The sequence below is a fragment of the Lagopus leucura genome, unplaced genomic scaffold, assembly GCF_019238085.1.
Source record: "Lagopus leucura isolate 7727_CA_CO unplaced genomic scaffold, USGS_WTPT01 Super-Scaffold_100157, whole genome shotgun sequence".
Taxonomy (NCBI): domain Eukaryota; kingdom Metazoa; phylum Chordata; class Aves; order Galliformes; family Phasianidae; genus Lagopus; species Lagopus leucura.
The window spans coordinates 44,143,619-44,163,565 of NW_024962334.1; the positions used below are offsets into that span (position 1 = coordinate 44,143,619).

The window sequence follows — 19,947 nt, forward strand, 5'->3', positions numbered from 1 at the left end:
CTCTTGTTGCATGGAATCCTTGTAATTGCTTTTATTATGGACGGTGACTTGTGAAATGCCACATGAACACGGAGAGCCTCCCAGAAATCTGCAGACATAGCTCCCACAAGTTTATTACACCTCCACAGATCCAAAGAATCATTAGGGTTGGAAAAGACCTCAAAGACCATCACATCCAACCATCAGCCCAGCCCCACACCAGCTAACCGTGTCTCTCAGGGCCATGGTCACATTTCTTGAAAACTTCCAGGCATGGTGACTCCACCACCTCCCTGGGCAGTCTGTTCCGATGCATTACCACACTGACTTACACCATCTTCTTTGTTAGGGACCATCTGTTTAGTAAGTCCAGCCTAGTGCTTGCTTGCAGATCTTTGGGAGGCATCATGACATCTCTTACTGCAGTTGCTACCCTGAGCAAAATCATTTTTGTTGAAACTCTGGTGGTGTCAGGGGATTTGTACAGAAACTATTTTAAGCCTACTGCAATTCCCTGGCAAATTAAAGGGTAGAAGTTACCCTGCTTTGGGCCAGACACAGAAAACATTCTATATCACCTTCAGATGGCCTAGCAACAGGGTGTTTCCTTCTGGGCACTTCACTTTGTGCTTCTGAATGTTAAGCTTTGTTTTGAGACAGTAAATTTCACAGAGAAGAATTCCACCTTTCAGATCCCAACCATAGAACAGTGCGATGAGGCAGCATGAACCTACTGCCCAGAGAGGAGCCACGTCTTGCTGCAGCAGCCTGAATCTGTATAATTTTGAAGCATAAGGCAACTGCAGCCTTAGTCTCCACACTGAAAATCTTAAATCACTCAGATTTGTTGTAGTGAAGTGCTTCATTATCAGTCAGTGTTTAAATATCACTTAATCCACTGCTGCACTGCTTATTAAAAATTAAGGTAGCAGAAGAAGTGACCACGTTTTTATGATCTACATAACCAGAGACAGTACTTCGGTACTTCAGAAAACCCCATTTGCAGATAAAGAATGCTGTCACTTACTTTCTCCTCCATAAACAACTACTACCAGATCTCAGATCTCTGAGCAAGTTTATTACAAATATGAACCATCAGAAAATTCAGGCCGTGACTGCTTACGTGAATGCACAAATCATACAGCTGATGCAAAATCTTATGTTTTATATATATTTAGAATTCACTTTCATTCATAATATACTTGAATGCTCACTAACAAATACGCAACCTCAATAAACACTTCTATCAGCATCTTACTGTCATTTGCAGAAGATCAAGTATTAAAATAGGTATGAACAAGAGCAAAGTGAATACATTTAAAAAATAGAGAAATGCTGCTTATCTCTAAGTGTTTTTTTTTTCACTAGTGCCTGAATGCAGAGAGTATAGGAAATCAGAATACAGGGTGGTGTTCCCAAGCTGCAGGGCTATTTTATGCTGCCCTAATGTAATATAACCTTAGATGTCTATTCAGCTTTACATAGAGTATGAAAAGGTTTCCATCCTAGGGGAGCTTCACAATTCTAAAGCCAAAAGAGCAAAATCTTGTACTCCAATCCACTAGTGAGCCAACAAGAACATTTTTTTAATGTTTCCTTTCAGCTACGGCCTTTGTCATTCAGATATTTTCATATAATTAAGTTCAAGATGCATAAAGAACCTTTTTGCACAAGACAATTGTCAGACTGAAATCACTAACTGATGATGTCTGCAAAATATACAAAAAATCCTTCCTCCTTTTCCTTCCATCAGAAGGACTCCAGAAGAGAGTCCTTGAGGACCCTTGTTTACCACCAGCCTGTATTCTCTGACAGAAAAACTATGGATCAGTGAACTCTCAGCTGAATCTGCTCTGTGCCACTCCTATGTCCATCTTCCATCCTCATGACAGAACCACGAGCATGCCAAACAAACATGGACAAAGCACGCTGTCTTTGCAACACTCCACATGTGCAATTACCTCCTGAGAGTTACTGCAAGTTGCTTTACACAGAGAATCTCTGAGGTGAATGAAATCTATGTCACATGGAAATGGCTTCCCATAGCACCACAATTCTGAACAGCTTCTGACAACACCAGTGCAAGGCTATCTTTGATACATACCCTGGTCACGGGTGTCCCATTTAAACAGATGCAAGAAACTTCTATACAAGTCAAACCCAACAAGTTTGGGACAGGTCACAAGCAAACCAACTTGTGACTCTTCTAGCTGCTGTGTGGAAACAAAGATTACAGAATCAGAGAAGCATTGACTACAAGAAGTCCCAAAGGTCATCTGAACCAACCTCTTTCTCAAACCCAGACTATTGCCAACTCTAGAACAAGTCAGTCATAGCTTTATCTGGCTGATGCTTGAAAATCTCAAAGGATCAAGCTTCCACATCTTCAAATAATATATCTCAGTGCTGTATTTCAGGACCCTTCTGGACTGAAGCAGTTGAGTGTGACAGCCATTTCCCTCAGTGCAGCACTGCAGCACCACACGCATGCTTTCTGAAGGTGCATTTTCACTGAACACAATGAAAATACTGGAGTATCAGCCCCAGTACCAAGCCTGGGGCTCTCATCTATTACCAGTCACCAGCTGGGCACTGGCCTACTGATTACTGTTCATCACATCTCGAAATCCAGGCAATTTTCAACTAATGTAACATTCTGCTCATCAAACCATTACTTTCTCAGCTTCCGGATAAGGATGCTATGTTGTCAAACCTTACTAAAGATGAGATATATTACATTCATCAGTCTTCCCTCATCTTTGTAGCCAGTTATTTAACCATATATCTGCCAATCAGGTTGGTCAAGCATGATTTACTGTTGGTAAATAAATCCATGTTCATTCATCCTTGTCATTCCCTGTCATTGTGTTCTTGTGTGTTTGGAAATGAATTCCAAGAGTATATGCCCTGTGAAAAGTATATCAAGCTTCAGTTGCAGTGGCAAAACTAACATCATATAACATCTAAATACGTTCAACAGACATTCAGGTACTGGGATTTTGTCTGCATTGCAAGCACAGCCACAGAAGCAGACTGGCATTACTGACCAAGCTCTTGCTGGGGCTTGTAGACACAGTGATGTAAGACTGCGACAGTGGATCTGTCATCCATACTAAAGGCAGCCAGATACACCCCAGTTTTTTCTAATAGATTTATTTCAAAGATGATTCAGATAAAGTTGTCGATATCTCTTGGGTAAGTTCACCATCAAGCCCCACTTTCAAGACAGTAGCCAACAAATGAGGCATTCCCTGAATACGGTCTGGAGAGTCATTACTGAGGTAAGTGTGGTCTAGCTTAAACAAAGGTTTATAGCCTTCTATAAAAACATACCTTTTCCTATTACTACCACCATCAGTTCTGACAGCTGTTATCTCTCTACTTATATTTTATGCTTCTTAATTCTAACATATGATGGCACTTTGCTTCCCAATATCCAATTGACATTCTTTTGATGTATCTTTTGGGCTGGTGCCTAAGCACATTTGCAAATAGTTTAGTGCTCAATTTAGGGCTGAATATATTCCCAGAATTCCTTTGGCAATCAATTATTTATTACTTACAAGTGTTAAGATCAAAAAGAAAAGAAATAGATGTATATTTCACGCTGACAGGAGGTCCGCGGGGATTACAGAAAACAGAAACTTTAATGCTAAATTTGTGTAAAAAGGGTAAAATGGGGATTCCCTTGTCAGTTCTTAAAAAATTAAAAAAAAAAAAAAAAAGAAGAAGAAAATGGCCTGGATTATTCACGTATTCTTCCTGGGCTTTATCTCATGGTTTGAAATGCACATTAGAATTGTACCGTTAGTTCTCTGTACCACAGGGGCAAGGTCTGGTTTGCTTTCATTAAGGAGTACCAGTCGGCTTGGGCTCACTGTCAGCTACCTGGATACCTTTTAGCAGCATATCCAGAATGGTATACATAGCTAATTAATTAACCTTCTAATTCATTTCTATTGATAAGCCTAGGATTTGCATTAATTTTCCAGCAAGAACATACCACTGGTATGGCTTCTTTGTCACATTTGTAAGACTTGAAGCTTGTAACAGCAACAACATTTAAGTAAAGGAGAACTTGCAAGAGCAGAATTTTAAAAGATCATCCATACTTCATAAACAGCTTAGCAGAAATGGAGAGCATTTTATTAAACATGTTTGGCTGGGGCAGAATAGTATTATTCTGATCTGTGGGGTATAAGCAGTGATGGGGGATCTCAGGGGTCAGAGCTAGAGAACTCAGAACCAAACTCTCTCTGCAGTCACCACTGACTACTCATCTGTCTCTATAAACTGCATGCTCCTCTCCTTGTATTTATATAAAAATAATAAGTTTTTAATTTATTGCTAACTTCAACTGTGACCCAGATCAGGTGCCAAATAAAGACAGCTTTTGTATAAGCAAGAAATAGCCCTCGCCAGATCACCAATACAAAACCAGTCCTTATCTGTGTGGCTAACTGCTACATAAGGGATATCTGGCAGTTTCACAGTGAGCCAGCACAGATTATTCAAAGAGGACGGAAGCAGCAGCAGGAAAAGAGCAACCTGGTGCAAACAAACAAAGAGGAATTCAAACTCAGCAATACAAGCTGATAAAAGGCAACCTCCAGAAATAAGAAGTCTACTCATGAGTATATGTGAAAGGCTGCACAGACCACGTTTATTTATGGTGTAGCTCTGCAAACCGAAATGTAAAGCAGAATATCCAGCAACCAGCTCTGAAACTTTACAACAGATGCCAGAATTTAGTAATGTTCCGGCTTGTTTTTTCATGGCCAGCAGCCCATCCACCAATGGACTCAATTCTTTCCTCTTTTTTTTCCCCCAGGTTGCACAGCAAATCTATCACCTTCTCTAAAGCCATTGAAATTATAACACCCTTGTAATTTAACCTGCTTATTTGTCACGCAAACAGATAAATTATACTACTGTAAAACTGAGATGCATTTACAGAAAGTGGCAGCTCTCCAGGTAAAAAGAATCAGCCATCTGCTCTCAGAAAATCTAATAAAGCCCAGTGACAGATCATTTCAGTTATTGAGAGAAACTTGGAACAGTGGGGCAGAAATCAGCCACATGAAACTGGAGGAGTCACACAACAGACAGGTTGTGCATAATCTGAAAGGCAGTCCATCATTTGCTTTGCCACCTGCAGATTAAACATCCACCTGAAGGCAGAACTTTCAGAATGGTTATTGTTGTTATCAGTATTAGCTGAGACTTATTTAGGACTCTGAGGTGGTCTTTAGTTCATCAGCCTTTTGGGCGTTGAGCATAACTAGACAAAGGAGTAAATGAGGCAGACCGAAAAAATGAGACCTTTCTGTTTTGTCTTTCAGAGTGACTCTTCTGTTCAAGTGAGTTTTCAGATAGCCAACTTGTCACATTTGGAGCAAAGGTGTTCTAGAGGTTAACGAGCAAAGCAACAGCTGACTTCACTAAAGAGTTTAATTCAACTATACAAACTGTTTTCAACCTAGAAGATCCGTTTGGAGCTGGTTTGTGCTGGAATGTCACCCACACAAATCTTGCAAGGAACACTAAGTGACAATACACCAAAAATAATGAAGCTCATGTTGGAACAAAATCTCTGTAATTGAAAAAAAAAACACTGCTTCAAGGAAGAAACATTTAAATTCCAGTTTCTAATTTAGCTATTACCTAATTAAATATAAAAACTTGATGTATTTGAACCTTTTTGCAAACATCCTCACACAGTCTACATTTCTTGTCACCACACTGGTTTGCTTTGTGCTTCTCCCCATTGTTTTGCTCTTACCTCAGGCCTTGTTCCAGGATGGGGTGTTAAGTCTCTGGGCTGTCTCTGTATTGCAGACCAACTGGCAATTTAAGGTTAGGACTTTGTGTCTTAAAAAAAAATTAACTAATGTTTATATAAACAGTCGATTCAGGTCTCTACAGCCCCAGGGCATTCATGCAAGTCCTTCCTTCCCCAGAACCCAACCCAGCTTCCTTCTGTTGGCTGAAATTAGTAATGACGAATGGATAAATAAGCAAATACAAAAAATAATAATAATATTAAAAGATCATTCTGCTTGAGGCTGCAACTCCGCTTTAAATGCCTTCCTCTCTAGCACCATCATTTTCTCTCTCAACCGTGAATGTCTTAAACACGTGCAGGGGAAAACCTCTCACTGTGGAAGATGTTCAAAATATAGACTGGGAAAGAGGAATTTTCTCCACAATGTGCACTTTGTGCAGACAGACATGCACACCCCTAGAGCCTGATCTTTCTGCTATTAGAAAAGTCATTGCTCTTGCTGCTGAATTGCTACATAAACAGTGCCTATGGCTCAAGGGGCACCCTGAGGCTCCCCACATGCCAAACAAAGGAAGACTAATTTTCTGCCTGTAGAAACAGGAGTGCTGGGGCATAGAGTCCCTGGATAGAATGATCTACTTATAGCCATACTGCATTAAGGAGGATTCTGTCTTAAGGAGGATTCTTCTTTGTAGTAGAAAAACAGAATAAGGTGCAGGTAGGATACTGTATTCCTGGTGCTCCCTATTGCTCAGGAATGCTGCAGAGAAATAAAAAAGAATGTAAACAGAACAAAACAAAGCAGAAACAGAGAGTCGATTCTTATCTATCTTTGATGAAGCCAACGGTAGAGAGTCTTCTTGCTTACCCATGTTAATGTTTTTCTCTAAAGGAACAAGGTAAACACAGAGATTACTGTACACATAGAAAACCAAAAAAGGCAAATGGATGAGAAATACATTGGCAAGTTTGAAAAAAAATACAATACTGAATTTGATAAGATGCCAACGGTGCTCACTGCTGAAGTGCAGGGACTTTGGTAGACAAAGATCTGTGTAGGGCGTGGGGTTGGTTAAAGGTTGAAATATGTATAGTTGCCAAAACCTCACTTTCTATCTGCCAAGAAAAGTAACTGTACTGATAAATAAATGTAAAAAGCAAAAATGTGATTCTTTATTACGGCAGAGCACTGTCAGAGCAAGTATCAGTTTTCCAAAGTAATAATGCCAGCCTCAATGTATTCAGCACATGAATGCAAAGGTAACGTAAGAGAGGTGGTTACTGCAACCTGCCTATCAAGATGACCACTTATTTGATTTACACGTTTCTGTTATGTACTAAACATATCAGGCCAATAAATATCTGTTTTTTTTACTGCTCTGGTGAGTTCAACGTTTTTAGCCTCTCTTTCTGGAATCTTTGTCACTTGATCTCTACTCAGCTGTGATACTTCATCTTGCATTAGATTGTAATACCAAAACTGTGTTCACCCACGCAGAGTTCCCATAGGACCCTACCAGGATACAGACAATGATTAGTGATGAGGTAGGAGTGGGTTTCAGTCAACTGACATTTATGTGTATTTTATGTTTCCGAATTCAAACAGCAACTGCTTTTTCAAATTAGTGCAATGGCTTTAATTAGAGAACAGCAACAAAGAGGCTATAATTAAAAAAAAAATCAAATCACATGGTTGATGCAATGAGTAGTGTCTTTGTCATAACACACAGTGAGTCTGCTCTACTGTCGGGTTAGGTTCAATCATCAGTCAGCTTCAAGGGCAATCACTTCTAATTAAGAAACCTTTTAAATACTTCCAGGGAACACAGTCCAGACCTCTGTGGTACTGTAAGAACAGTCAGGCACACAATTCTTAAGGTTGTCTGACCTTCAAAACTGCATTTCATGCTGTGTGTCCCCATGGAGCCATCCAGGTCTTTCTTACCTTTTTGAGGGACATGGTTTAATGGACGTGGTGGGGATGCCGTGATGGTTGAACTAGATGATAGTAGTCTTTTCCAACCTTACTGATTTAATACTAAAGAGCTAATCACCTTTGCTTTTGATAATTTTACATGTATTTATACCCAGAGAATAAGAAAGCCTACAACAGCTGTCCAAAAGAGTACTTACTTCTTGTGATTTAATGAGACATTGGACACTGAGAACCTGATGCTGAAAGTACTGTTTTGAATGAGATTAAATGTGCCTGTCTTTGTGGAAGTAAGTGGCATTCAGCTAAAAACCTTGAACTAGGTGGCAACAACAGGGTGTTTTGAATTAGAGGGAGTGATTCGGGGGCTGAAAGAAGGTTGAAAAAGTAAACAAAGCCTACGCCTTCCATTTGAGGTTAGGTTTTTCTGATTCTTGGTAGATTCAATCTCACTCCAGCAGAGACTTTTTATGTAGACAAACTTCACCTCTTTGAAGAAACAAAGAACTCCACCGGTGGTTTCTCCTCCAATCTGTAAGAACGTGCAGTATCACTGATAACCTCCCTCATCCCAAAGGGATGGTATCACTGCTGTCCTTTGATATGCAGATGCAGGGAGTGGGATTGCTATACTTATCCCTGCTGGCTAGCACCGAGTCTATGGAAAACACAAACAGGTTCTCCACGTTTCCCCCAGCACAGCTGAGACCAATGGGCCACGACCAACCACCAGTGTCACTGGGCATTGGGATCCTGCCCTGGAGCACTGCATGCCACACGAGGCAGCTCATCCAGAGGTATGCATGTAAAACATCCCAAATTTTTTTAAATATAAGCCATAATTGATAGCTGGCTTATACAAGGCTAATTTTGCCAGCGTTGGAGTTCAATGACTACCATGCAGATGAGTTTCCTGTGAGTCACCTCAGCCCCAGCAGCCACTTCTGCACACAGCAGTCTGCTCTCCTCACGTTTCTGTGTAGAACTGGGAAGCAGGACTTCTCCCAGAAGCCACAGGGATGCCCGCGGCGAACACGGAGCCCGACACGGCTCTGCGGTGGCTCAGGGCGGGGCCGCGGCCTCCTGTACTGACAGGCACCGCGCCTGATGCTGCCAGCCCTGCCCAGGGCCCGCAGGCCTTCCTAAACGCCCACTTCCATCTCAAGAGAAAAACAAACGACCTACAACGGAGATAAACCTTTTTTATAAAAAGAAACAAACATCCGCCTCCCCGCAGAGACTGCACCCACGGGAACACCAAGCGCCACAGACACCAACGGACTCGAACCTCGAACCCGCCACCGAACCGCCCACCCCGCGGCTCGAACCGCGCACGCGCACGGCACCGTCAGCTGCCGCCCAGCCGCAACGCGACTGCGCAGCTGCCGCAGCCCGCCGGGCCGGAGGGGGATCGGGAGCGGAGCGGCACCCCCTCCCCCGGCCGCGCCATGGGTGACGCGTTCCGGAGGGCGGAGTCGGGCACTCAGGTGAGGCGCTGCCCCCGCTCCCCTCAGAACCCCCGGGGCGTCCACTTGGCGACAGCGGCTGCGCGCCGCGCCTCCTTTCGGCCTGGGGAACGGAGCAGCCGGCCCCATCCCGCCCCCTGAGGGCGGGCGCCGTGTAACCGCGCGGGCCGGGCCGGGCCGGGCTGGGCGCCCCCGCGTCGGTCGGGCCCCGCGAGGGCGGTGCGTGAGGGGAGGGGCAGCGGCCCAGCCGCCCCCGCCCGCCCCCGCCCGCCCCCGCTCCGCCGCCCTTCCCCCCGCCTGCCCTGGAGCGCGGCTCCGGGAGGGGGCGGGCAGCGCCTGAGGGGAGCGGCGGGCTGCGGGGCTGCGCCTGTGGCGGCGTAAGGCGGGAGCGCTTGGAGCTGTGGCGGTGATGTCTTTACGAGTGTTTTCTTTGCTCTGCCGCTCCCGAACGGTGCAGTGGGTGCTGTGAGGAAGAAAAGCCGTGAAACGGAGGGGGAAAGGCTGGTGGTGGTTTACGTGCTGTGCGGATGGTAGAATCCTGATCTTCAGACGCAGGGGGGTTCAGTTTGGGGGCTCTTCGGGTTTTTCCTTTCCTGAGGCGTTTGTTATTCCTGCTTGTAATCAGTAAGTTAATTACCTGGAAGTTTGTGTGTTACCCTGTCGCAATAACGCTGCGTGGAGCACATAAAAGCGTAGCAACACGAGTGGTCTTAATTATTGTGCGTTAAAACGCCATTTTATTGTAAGGGACTTCTGTTCGTAGGGCCTTTTGGCGTTTAAAACACTCGCTGATGACCAAACCTCAGCGAGGTAGGAACCCATAGCCGATGGGTTGATGGAGTCTTACAGTGCAATCGCAGGATCATGAAGGTTGGAAAAGACCTCTCAGATGACCACATCCAATCCCAGCCCACCCCACTGTACTCACTGGCTATGGCTCTCTGCCACATCTGCATGGCTCTGGGACCCCCCAGGGATAGCGACCCCACTGCCTCCATAGGAGCCATGCGCACCATCCAGGTAAAGCCCTTCAAGCAGCATTTCATTGAAAATAAGCTTCCTCCGACATCCTGGTGCTTAAGATCTGATTTTAGTGAGGATTATACGGAGATCACAGCCTTGCAATTTTATTCTTTAGTGAAATTAATGCAACAAATTAGAACGTCTCATAAAACGCCATTGGTACATCACGAATAAGTGATGAATTGCTAGCACACATCTTCGTGCCCAAAGTTTACAGAAGTTCAGGTGGAGCGGTTGTGGTGGTTGAGAATTAAGATTTGTCTCATGCATGAAATAGATTTGTACTTACAAATAGCCTGTAGGTTAGCTCACAGCCCTTAGCAGAGTTCAAGTATTTAATTTGAATTTCTTTAACATTTTAATTAAGTAATATCTCATTTCTGACAAGGCCTACACATATGCTTACCTTTATGCCCAGCTTTTTTGAGACTTATATGGTACGAGCGTGTGATGTTTTACTTGATGGGACTGCTCAAATGCTTGTTTCTTTATTAAAAAGATGGCATTAATAAATTATAAAAAATATTGCTGAAATATTTGAGCATTGTCATTAATGACATTGATGACAATTAATTCATGCTGGATAGCTTATTCCCTACTCCTGCATGCACACCTGTGTGCAGTTTCTTTCATGGATAATTGCACTTCTCAAGAATGCATACAAGGGAAGACCTGCCACCAGGATGTTGCTAAAAGGTGATGTTTTCTATGAAAGATGATGAAAGAGCATTATAAAGGAAGAGCATCTACAGCTAAATTACAGAATTAGAAGTCTGAATTACACGATTTCAAATTATGGGTGCTTTTTTCTCCATGCTTTTTGCATGGCAGGGCTTTACCCATAGCTGTTCTGAGACACCTGACTTCCATCACTGAGGCCACCCTTTAATCCCCATAGGTGTTCCCTTTCCCCCATTATCTAGAAGGCTCTGTAAGTAGGCCATGTGGAAACGCTTTCCCTGGAACACAGCCAAGGCAGCTCCTGCTGGTTTGGGAAAACCCGCCTTGTCACTGTCTGTGCCTGCAGAGGTGAGGGATCCCTGTCTGCTGTCTCATCACGGTACAGCTCAGCTGCTGTCACTTCTGTCAGCGTGTGGACAAACCCTTGTGAGCTGGGAAGGCAAATTGTTCGTTCCTTCTGCCAGAAACCCCACTGCTCACAGTGTGACACTAATGAGGCAAGTGCCTTTGGAGATTCTGCTTCAGAACTCAGAAGTAAATAGGAGTTTGATAAAAACACAGGTGTGCTATCATCAGCAAATTACCATAAATTACCTACAGGAGGACTGCTCAGAGTGAGCACCTGTAGTTATTTAAAATGAGTGCATAAACTCATTTAAACAATGACGGATTCGTATTTAAACAATAGCACTGCTCTGCTGTGTGTTTCCAGTGCTGTGGCAAGAAGCTGAAGAGGTGATAGTCTGAGAAGAGAAAGGGGCTCTTCATTTCCAGAAAAAAAAAGTCTGCAGGGAGTGTATTTGTTAGTGTAGAGATAAATGAGGGAGCAGCAGGCTGCAGGGATGTGTTTCCTTGGGGCCTTGCGTTGCAGTCCGGCAGTGCTGCTGCTCCCAGCCCCCGTCCTGTTGCAGGGAGCTGAAGGGCATCAGGAGCAGCAGCCTGTGGTGGTTTCCTGGCTGTGACAGCTTGCAGTGCCACATGAGGGGGGCAAGAGCCTTTGCCCTGCTGCTGGGGAAGCTTCTGCTGCCATGGCCTGGGGCTGCTGCTGCTGCGGTCTGGGTGGCCACAGCTGCATTTTGGGTGCGTGTTTAGGGGTCAGAAATGTTTCTATGTTCTCTTTACACGTCCATCCAGTTGTTTGCTTCGCCCAGGTCGCAGAACCCTACTGGTTCCCCAAATACTCAAGAGTTCTTGGCGTGTTCAGTTTGCTGCACAAACACGGGTGGTGTGGCAGGAGAGTCTGCAGGTCCACAGCGAGGTCAGCCCCAGTGATTCATGGCCCCTCGGTGGGCTCGTCAGAAAGCTCTCCTGGTAATGTGGGAACAAGCAAACAAAGGTGAACACATTGACATTTTCTTAATGGAAGGGAATGCTAAAATGTCAATGGAAATGTCACACTTAGATTTCCATCATGATCACTTCAAGTAAATTCAGGGCCCTTTAATGCGGCTTTATTCCGCTATTAAAGGCAAACACAGGCGCACAACTGTTTAAACAGCTTTTAAGAGAATTCAGAGCAAAAGCTCCTCCTTGATACAGCAGGGAGGAAAGTGAGATAAGATGGTGTACATTTAAAGCTTTGTGCTCGTTCCATGACTGGCTTTAAGGAGGATGCAATAAAACCAAACAAGATTTCTTTTGGTTTTGCTGAAATCTTTAGATGACAGCTGGGTGTCCTGCAGAATTAAATACTTGGCTCTGGCAGTGCTGCAGGCATCCCAGAGCGTCCTTTCCCACGTGTGTTGCTACTCATGGGGAGCAAAAGCATTGGGTGAAGTGCTGATTCTCCTGTCGGGTGAGTATCTGCTGGGTACACGGATACCTGTCAATTTAAGAAACTGTCCATGAACTTTGGCTAACTTGTTTTACAATGGCCTCGCTTTGCAGTGCGCTTTGGAGGAATTCACTTTACAAATCTGGACTTGCTTTACACAGGTTCTTGAAAAGCCATTGGTGGCTAATTGCTTTGGATTGTTTTTAATCTATACTGTGTTTGAACAAGTAGCTGTAATGCAATAGGAGTGGTAGCCCATGGGAGTTCTGCACAACTTTTCAAATTAATGTGCGTGTTTTTACATATAAGTGTGCTAAGACTCACGGTGGGTAATGCTTCACCTCAACCAGTAGTGTGGAGGTGATGATTGTTACACATAATCTTCTGTCCTTTTGTTCTGTCTGATGCCTGCACTGCTCTATACCAGAGGTTATCTCCTATGAAGAAAGGTAGAGGGAACTGGGCTTGTTTAGCTTGGAGAAGAGAAAGCTCCAGGGAGACCTCATTGTGGCCTTTCAGTACCTGAAGCGAGCATATAAACAGAAATGGGAATGGCTGTTTATGAGGGTGGATGGTGACAGGACAAGGGGGAATGGTTTTAAACTGAGACAGGGGAGGTTTAGGTTGGATATTAGGAGGAAGTTTTTCACACAGAGGGTAGTGACACACTGGAACAGGTTGCCCAAGGAGGCTGTGGATGCCCCATCCCTGGAGGCATTCAAGGCCAGGCTGGATGTGGCTCTGGGCAGCCTGGTCAGGTGGTTGGCGACCCTGTACACAGCAGGAGGGGTGAAAGTAGATGAGCATTGTGGTCCTTTTCAACCCAGGCCATTCTGTGATTCTATGATAATCCCTCTTGTTAGTCTGCCTGTGCATCTTTTGTGTTTGTTTTTCTATTTCTCCTTTATTTCTCCTGGTGTAAATCTGTTCCTTACTGCCATTGGACCTGCGTTTGTAAGGATGGAGACTTCTGCTGCTGTTCTCCATATTGTGGGTTTGCATATGTATTTATGAAAACATTTTAAAATAGAAGTGTCATTGAAAACTCCCCGTTGTTGGAATCCTTTGCAAGTGATTCCCAAGCTCCATTATTTTGAGGTAACAGCATGTCTCTTCTGTCTTTTTGTTAAAGCTGCTTGCGCGCCTTGAGGGCAGAAGTTCTCTGAAAAACCTTGAACCTAATCTGTTTGCTGAGGAAGGATCTCCTGTTCATGGTAAAAATGTATCTTTAACATATTTATGCAAACCTGTCAATGTAAGAGTTGTAATGAAAGAAGTTACTGAGCTCAACGGAAAGGAGCTCATCCAGTAATTCCTTGAAAATCCAGGATGTTGTTGGACAGCTTTTCCAGGTTGTGAAATCCCGTGGATTTACAGTGGAAAAGGCTGTTCTGAGTACACAAAGCTTGGAATACCTGATAACAAAGGCAGATGAATCAGAAACTGAAAGGCTCATGCTGTGAGGTACTACTGTTGTTGAATATCTATCTATCTATCTATATGTACGTGAATGAATGAATAGACTTAATATGAGAAGTATGTGGCTGCAGCACTTACCAACATGTCTGCAATTTGAATTGCCACAAATTATAGCAGGTTCAGATGAAATAGAAGAAAAAGCAATAAAAAGAATCAAGGTAATTGGATGAGGGATGATGCTCAGTCTACAAACGCAGTCTCTGTGAGCCCATTTGTGTATTATTTTGCAGCACTTGGGACTACATTAAGAGTTGAGCAATATATGATTCCTACCCACAGAAGTTTCAAATGTGATATAACAAAGACAAAGGGCAGAGAGATATTGGTAAGTCATTGTGAATGGAGCAGAGAATAGAAGGTGATTTAAATACTCTCCATTCTGAGTTGTTTTGTTACCCGCAAGAAGAATCCTGAAAATGGTGTATGCTTCAAATGCCTCCTGAAGTTTTATTATCGGGGGTTTCTTTTTTGAGATGAAATACTTTTCTTTTTTAAAAATGCAGGATTAGAAAATGCTATATTTTGGTCTGTTTTTGTACTTCACATATAAGAAACAATTGAGGCTGAACGGGGCACATCCTGGTAGAACAGCCTATGAGAAGCCTCTCTTGGGGGCCAGTAATTGCCCTCACTGCTTCAGTCAGCAGGGTTTTATAGTTCCATTCATAACATATCTGCCTTGATCTTAGAGCTCTGTGGGTTGTTCAAGGCCGTCCAAACACTCCTCCAGAACCTCTGCTCTGAGATGGATGGGAACTTTTTGATTTCATCACCAGTTTCTCTCTGTGCCAATACATTCACTGAACTTATAAAGCACTTCTCTTTTTCTTTTGCTTTTAACCAATGGCATGAATTATTATCTGTGCTGCTCATGCTTTCTGGCTGACACTAATGGAGTTGTGTAATGTTAGCAGAAATCTTTATATATATATATGGACTTCAACTTTTATTATATTTTTACTTTGTCTTTTAGTACCACAGTATATTTATTTATGAGTTCATGTGTTTTTTTCACATGCATTCTCATTATCCAGTCCCTGTTGAATGTCTGCCTCAGTTTGTCAAAAACCTCATTTTCAGTGGGTCTTTCTACATGGCCCATGAAGGAATGGTGAGATGAAAGCAATGCAATGACCTAAATTTTTCTTTCCTGATGGTATTTGAAACAAAGCAGCATGAATATATATAAAGTTTCAATAAGCCATACAAAGGTTACATCACAGTTCAGTGTTCGTAACACGTGTGTCAGAATATTATGAAATAGGGACTGTTAATAGAGGTCCTGCTGTGATATTCCAGTCACTGCTTCCAATTATGATGGAATCGTATATTTAAGAACACGTGTGTTAATTACATACCATTTGAGCTCTTTTGGAATAGAGCAAAAATGACATGAGCTTTAAATAAGCTTCCTCTATAGCCAGTCGTATTTCTTCTGTGCCATTGGCAAGAAGGTGTGGGTGTCCATACAAAGCTCTGATGTGCAGCAGTAGTGTAACACCCAGAATTAATTTGAAATAAATATTATGCCTTTCTACCCCACTTACAAATATCAGTGACAGCTTCTACACAGTATGATAAATTACTAGCCTGGTAACTTCAAGGTATTTGATGGTACGAAACCTGCAGTGCCGCTGCTGAGGATTCCAACAGCCCGCTTCTGAACACAGCATCACAAAATAGATTGACCAACATTCAGGAGCATAACGAGTACAGAAAAGACTCAGGACTCTTGTGGTTCTAACAGTGACACAGAACTGATGGCTAGGATGGAGCACAGCATTTTGTTTTAAAATAGATTGGTGTTATATGAATACTGATGTTTACAGAACATCATTTAGCTTATCCTGCATAGCAGAGGTGTTGTTCAGTCTGCCCGTTGTGGACCTGTTCTGTTTTGTCAGTAGTTCAAGCTGTTAAGAGCCCAGTGGTGTGTTGGGTTACTCTTTAAAACATACTTCTTCAGTCTATCAGTGCTGAATTTCTTATCAAATAATTCTGATAATCCACCTTGATCTGTCAAACCTTCCCAGCCTAACTTAACCTGGTAGGTTTGTCTTTGCATGTTCTGCCAACCTCATGGAACATTCCTTTACTGATACTGTTAATGTCAGGCAACACGAATTCTAACACAACAATTTCCCATTATCTTTCTTCCATGTTAGTGTCTATTCCTACTCAGTCTCTCGGGCTGCTTCCATCCTTTGAGCAGTACCTCTATACTGATCCTCCCTTCAGAGTGCTTTGACATTAATGGATGATGCTGGTCCTGATCCCTCGCTTTCCTCCATGACCTAATGTGAGAGATAGTGTCAATGGCTTTTTGAAAACACTGCTGGCCATACTTCCTGCACTGCTGTGTCATCGTTTGTCTGCTCTGATCCAGAAGGATGAATTTCCCTTCCTTATCTTACTGTAGCAGCCTGGCCTCTAATTGAAGGAAACCCTGCATTTATAGTTACTCCTATAAATGGGTTCTGCTTTGCATCAGTTCTTTTTGTGGGCAGTCCCTTCAGTAATCATGAAGGCACAGAAGTGCCCTGCTCCCTTGAGGTTTTCTTATAGCCCAAACTGTTATTCTGTTCAGAGCATCAGCATAACTTAAGTGTTCTGGTCAAACTCCAGCCTGGGTGCGCATCTTGTTTAGCAACATGGAACAAACTTTAAGTCTTGCTGTTAGAATTTATAAGCCAGCACAAAAGCTCTTCATCGAGCTATAAGTTTTACTTAAGTCTGTTAGCTCAGCCCAGAAGAGGCCCCACCAATGTTCTGTGTATGGCACTAATGGAAATAGTAGAGAGCTTTTGATAAAACATTTTCAAGTGGATGAAGTCAAATGCTTACTGCACAGAATGATGGATTTGCATCACTACAAATAGCAAATCAGATTTGTCCACTGCTGCTTCTGAAAGGGCATGGAATTGCTGCATTCTTTGAAGGTGTGTTGTGTGAAGGTCGGTCTAACAGTCTGCATTGCGTGTTGGCCTAAGCCAGCCATTGACCTGGGTTCAGCAATGCCATTTGGGGCAGCAGAAAGCTTGTGCTGAAGCCGGTAGCAAGCAGAATGCACGCTTTGCTCTTTAATGACAGATACCTGACACAGTCTTCTAGAAGATTTCAACAGACCTGAGCTGTGGGGGCATGACCTACCCAGCGTGTTTAGGACTTCTTCTTTTGGGCGTTACAATTGCACCAGTGTTCTGTTGTGTCACTGGTGCAACGCTGTATGTGGCACAGCAGAGCGGTGACTGGCTGCAAGTGGTGGAGTTGGATATTGCAACTTCTGAGCAGGAAGAGAAAGTGAAGATTAATGGCATAGGAAGTGTAGTCATCTTTCATCTCAAAAGTGGGGAGAGCCATTCAGAACAGGTAAGTATGGATTTGGGAGGCAATCCAGCTTTTAAAATAAATTTTGAAGTAGCAGAAATTCAGAAAAATGAGATTGCAGTGTTGGATAAGCAGGGCATTTCAGTAGGGAGAGGTGGGCAGTTGAGTGCCATTGAAATGGGTGCATTGTTACATCGGGTGTCAATGGCTTTAAACACTTGCAGTGGGTGAGGAGCTTAGTTCTTCACTGCCACACTTCCCAAACTGCATCTTGGCGCTGTGTGCCCTTGCAAGCAAGGATATCATCTGTAAGTTAAGTAGTGACTTGAAAACCCCTGTTAACTGAGGCAGGAACAAACGTGTTTAAGTGCAGTTGCAATTGATTCTCTATTCCTGCATCACCGCTATAGAAAGTTGTGAACAGAGAACCTCTGCTTCCAACAGGAGAATCATTGCCTGGAATTAAGGTAATCTGTGAATTCCTCTTGTTGAAAGAAGCAGCTTCACGTGACGAACACAGAAAAGAATATGTGTTAAATATACAGGCATTCTCCTTACGGTCACAGGTTCCAGTGGGATGTTGTCATGTGTGCAGATAGCAGACAAGCACAGGACAGTTTGATTTTATCTTGGTAGATGCATACTAGCATTTAAACAATTGTTATGTCTCTCAAAGCTTTCGAAAATGCTTTTTCAAATGAGTGGAACAGTGAGTATTGGTTCATGAACACTGAGAGTTGACTCGGAGCCCTCGTGTGACAGCTTGTTCTTTGTTTATGAACAGGAGATGTCATTGAATTCCATGGTCCAGAAGGAACAGGAAAAACTGAAATGCTTTATCACCTGATAGCCCGCTGCATCATTCCAAAATCAGGAGGGGGACTGGAAGTCGAAGTCATGTTCATTGACACAGACTACCATTTTGATATGCTTCGTCTCATTACCATTCTTGAGCACAGACTGGAGCAAAGCACAGAAGAGATGATGAAGCACTGCCTGGGAAGGCTTTTTCTTGTGAACTGTAACAGTAGCACCCAGTTACTTCTCACTCTTCATTCTCTAGAAAACATGTTTTGCACCCACCCCTCTCTCTGCCTTTTGATTTTAGATAGCATATCAGCTTTTTATTGGATCGACAGGAGTAACGGAGGGGAGAGTCTTAACTCGCAGGAGATGAATCTGAAGAAATGTGCAAACTTTCTTGAAAAGCTTGTGAGGGAGCATCACTTAGTCCTGTTTGCCACAACACAGTCCATTATGCAGAAATCTACAAACTCTGCTGAAAGCTTCTTTCCTTTAAAACTTCAGCATGAAATTGATGCAGACTATCGACCTTATCTTTGTAAATCATGGCAACAAATGGTAACCCACAGGATATTTTTTTCCAAGCAATTTAATTCTGGCAACAGTAAAGGTTTTACGCTCGTTTCCTGCCACCTCAAAAAAAGCCACGGTGCAAAACGTTCATTTAATATTGCAGAATGTGGAGTTCAGTTTTAATTTCAGTTGGTCGTTCGAAGGTCTGGCGAATCTTGGTGCTTAGGCCTGATTTGCTCTAGGTAGGTTTTAGTGCCTTCTGAATGAGCTGTTTGTTGCTGGGTGATTAAAAACTTTTGTCACTGATTTCTTTAACAAAGAGAAGGGCAGAACGCCTTGGCATTTTTAACTGCTGTGGATGTTCAGTCTCAGCTAGTGAGAAATGTTGCGATTATTCGTTGGTGCTTATTGCGAAAAGGAAATTAAATCAAGAAAATGGCAACTGAAATAATTTTAAACTCCTGGTGTCCTTCGTTAATGTAACCTCTGCAATATGCAGTCAAACGTACTGACTTCATTTCTGGGTCTCATGCTTTTTAATCCTCTTCTTCCAAGGTACAGAAATAGAAGCCTACTTATCCGTGGGGTAGACTGCGAAAAGGCCAAGTGTTCTCTTTCCAAAAATATGGGTCTGGGTTCAGTAGCCAAGGACACATGAAATGCATCCACAACTCTGCCTGAAGAGAAGGATTTGTCTTCACAGCCTGTTAAATAGTAGTAATCCTGGCTGTGGTTCTCTGGTCTCACAGTTTCTCTGCTAACATTATCATAAGCTCAGAGAAACAAAGATTTCAGGTGTTTTGACCTTCAGAAGCTGATGGTTTTGAAGAATCAAAAGCAAGGACAAAAATGGAGGCCTGGTTTCCGTAAGTGAAGGAGGAGCTGAAGACCCAGCTCTGGGTACCCATGAGTCTGTGCTGCATGCAGCAAACAGTTTTGACAGTAATGACATTGACAATAACGAAGTATGGGTTATGGGTTGGTTGGGGTGGTGTTGTTTTTTTTTAATGCTCAGACAAATTTCTTTCTTCCTCTCCCTCATTACTTCCTCCCACTTTTTTCCCTTCCTCCATCCTCCTTAAGAAATCCAGGAATGCCATGCCTCTGGTCTTTACCAATATGGATTTGCCACATACAGAGCATTTGTGTGCAGGATTTGGCATGCAACGTGTTGCAATTCTGG

The 19,947-nt window shown here is 43.2% G+C and overlaps 1 protein-coding gene across 2 annotated transcripts; it reads left to right on the forward strand.

Annotated features, from left to right (window-relative positions):
* The first annotated feature begins 9,087 nt into the window (after nt 1-9,087).
* On the forward strand, nt 9,088-19,212 carry XRCC2 (X-ray repair cross complementing 2). 2 transcript variants are annotated; one of them, XM_042889180.1, is made up of 4 exons: nt 9,131-9,184; nt 9,927-10,183; nt 13,774-13,855; nt 18,232-19,212. In XM_042889180.1, the coding sequence occupies exons 2-4, from the start codon at nt 10,028-10,030 to the stop codon at nt 18,945-18,947; spliced, it is 954 nt and encodes a 317-aa protein (XP_042745114.1). In that variant the 5' UTR covers nt 9,131-9,184; nt 9,927-10,027; the 3' UTR covers nt 18,948-19,212. The 2 variants fall into 2 exon arrangements, with proteins under 2 accessions (XP_042745116.1, XP_042745114.1); XM_042889182.1 differs by lacking the exon at nt 9,927-10,183 and having other exon boundaries at nt 9,088-9,184.
* The last annotated feature ends 735 nt before the right edge of the window (nt 19,213-19,947 follow it).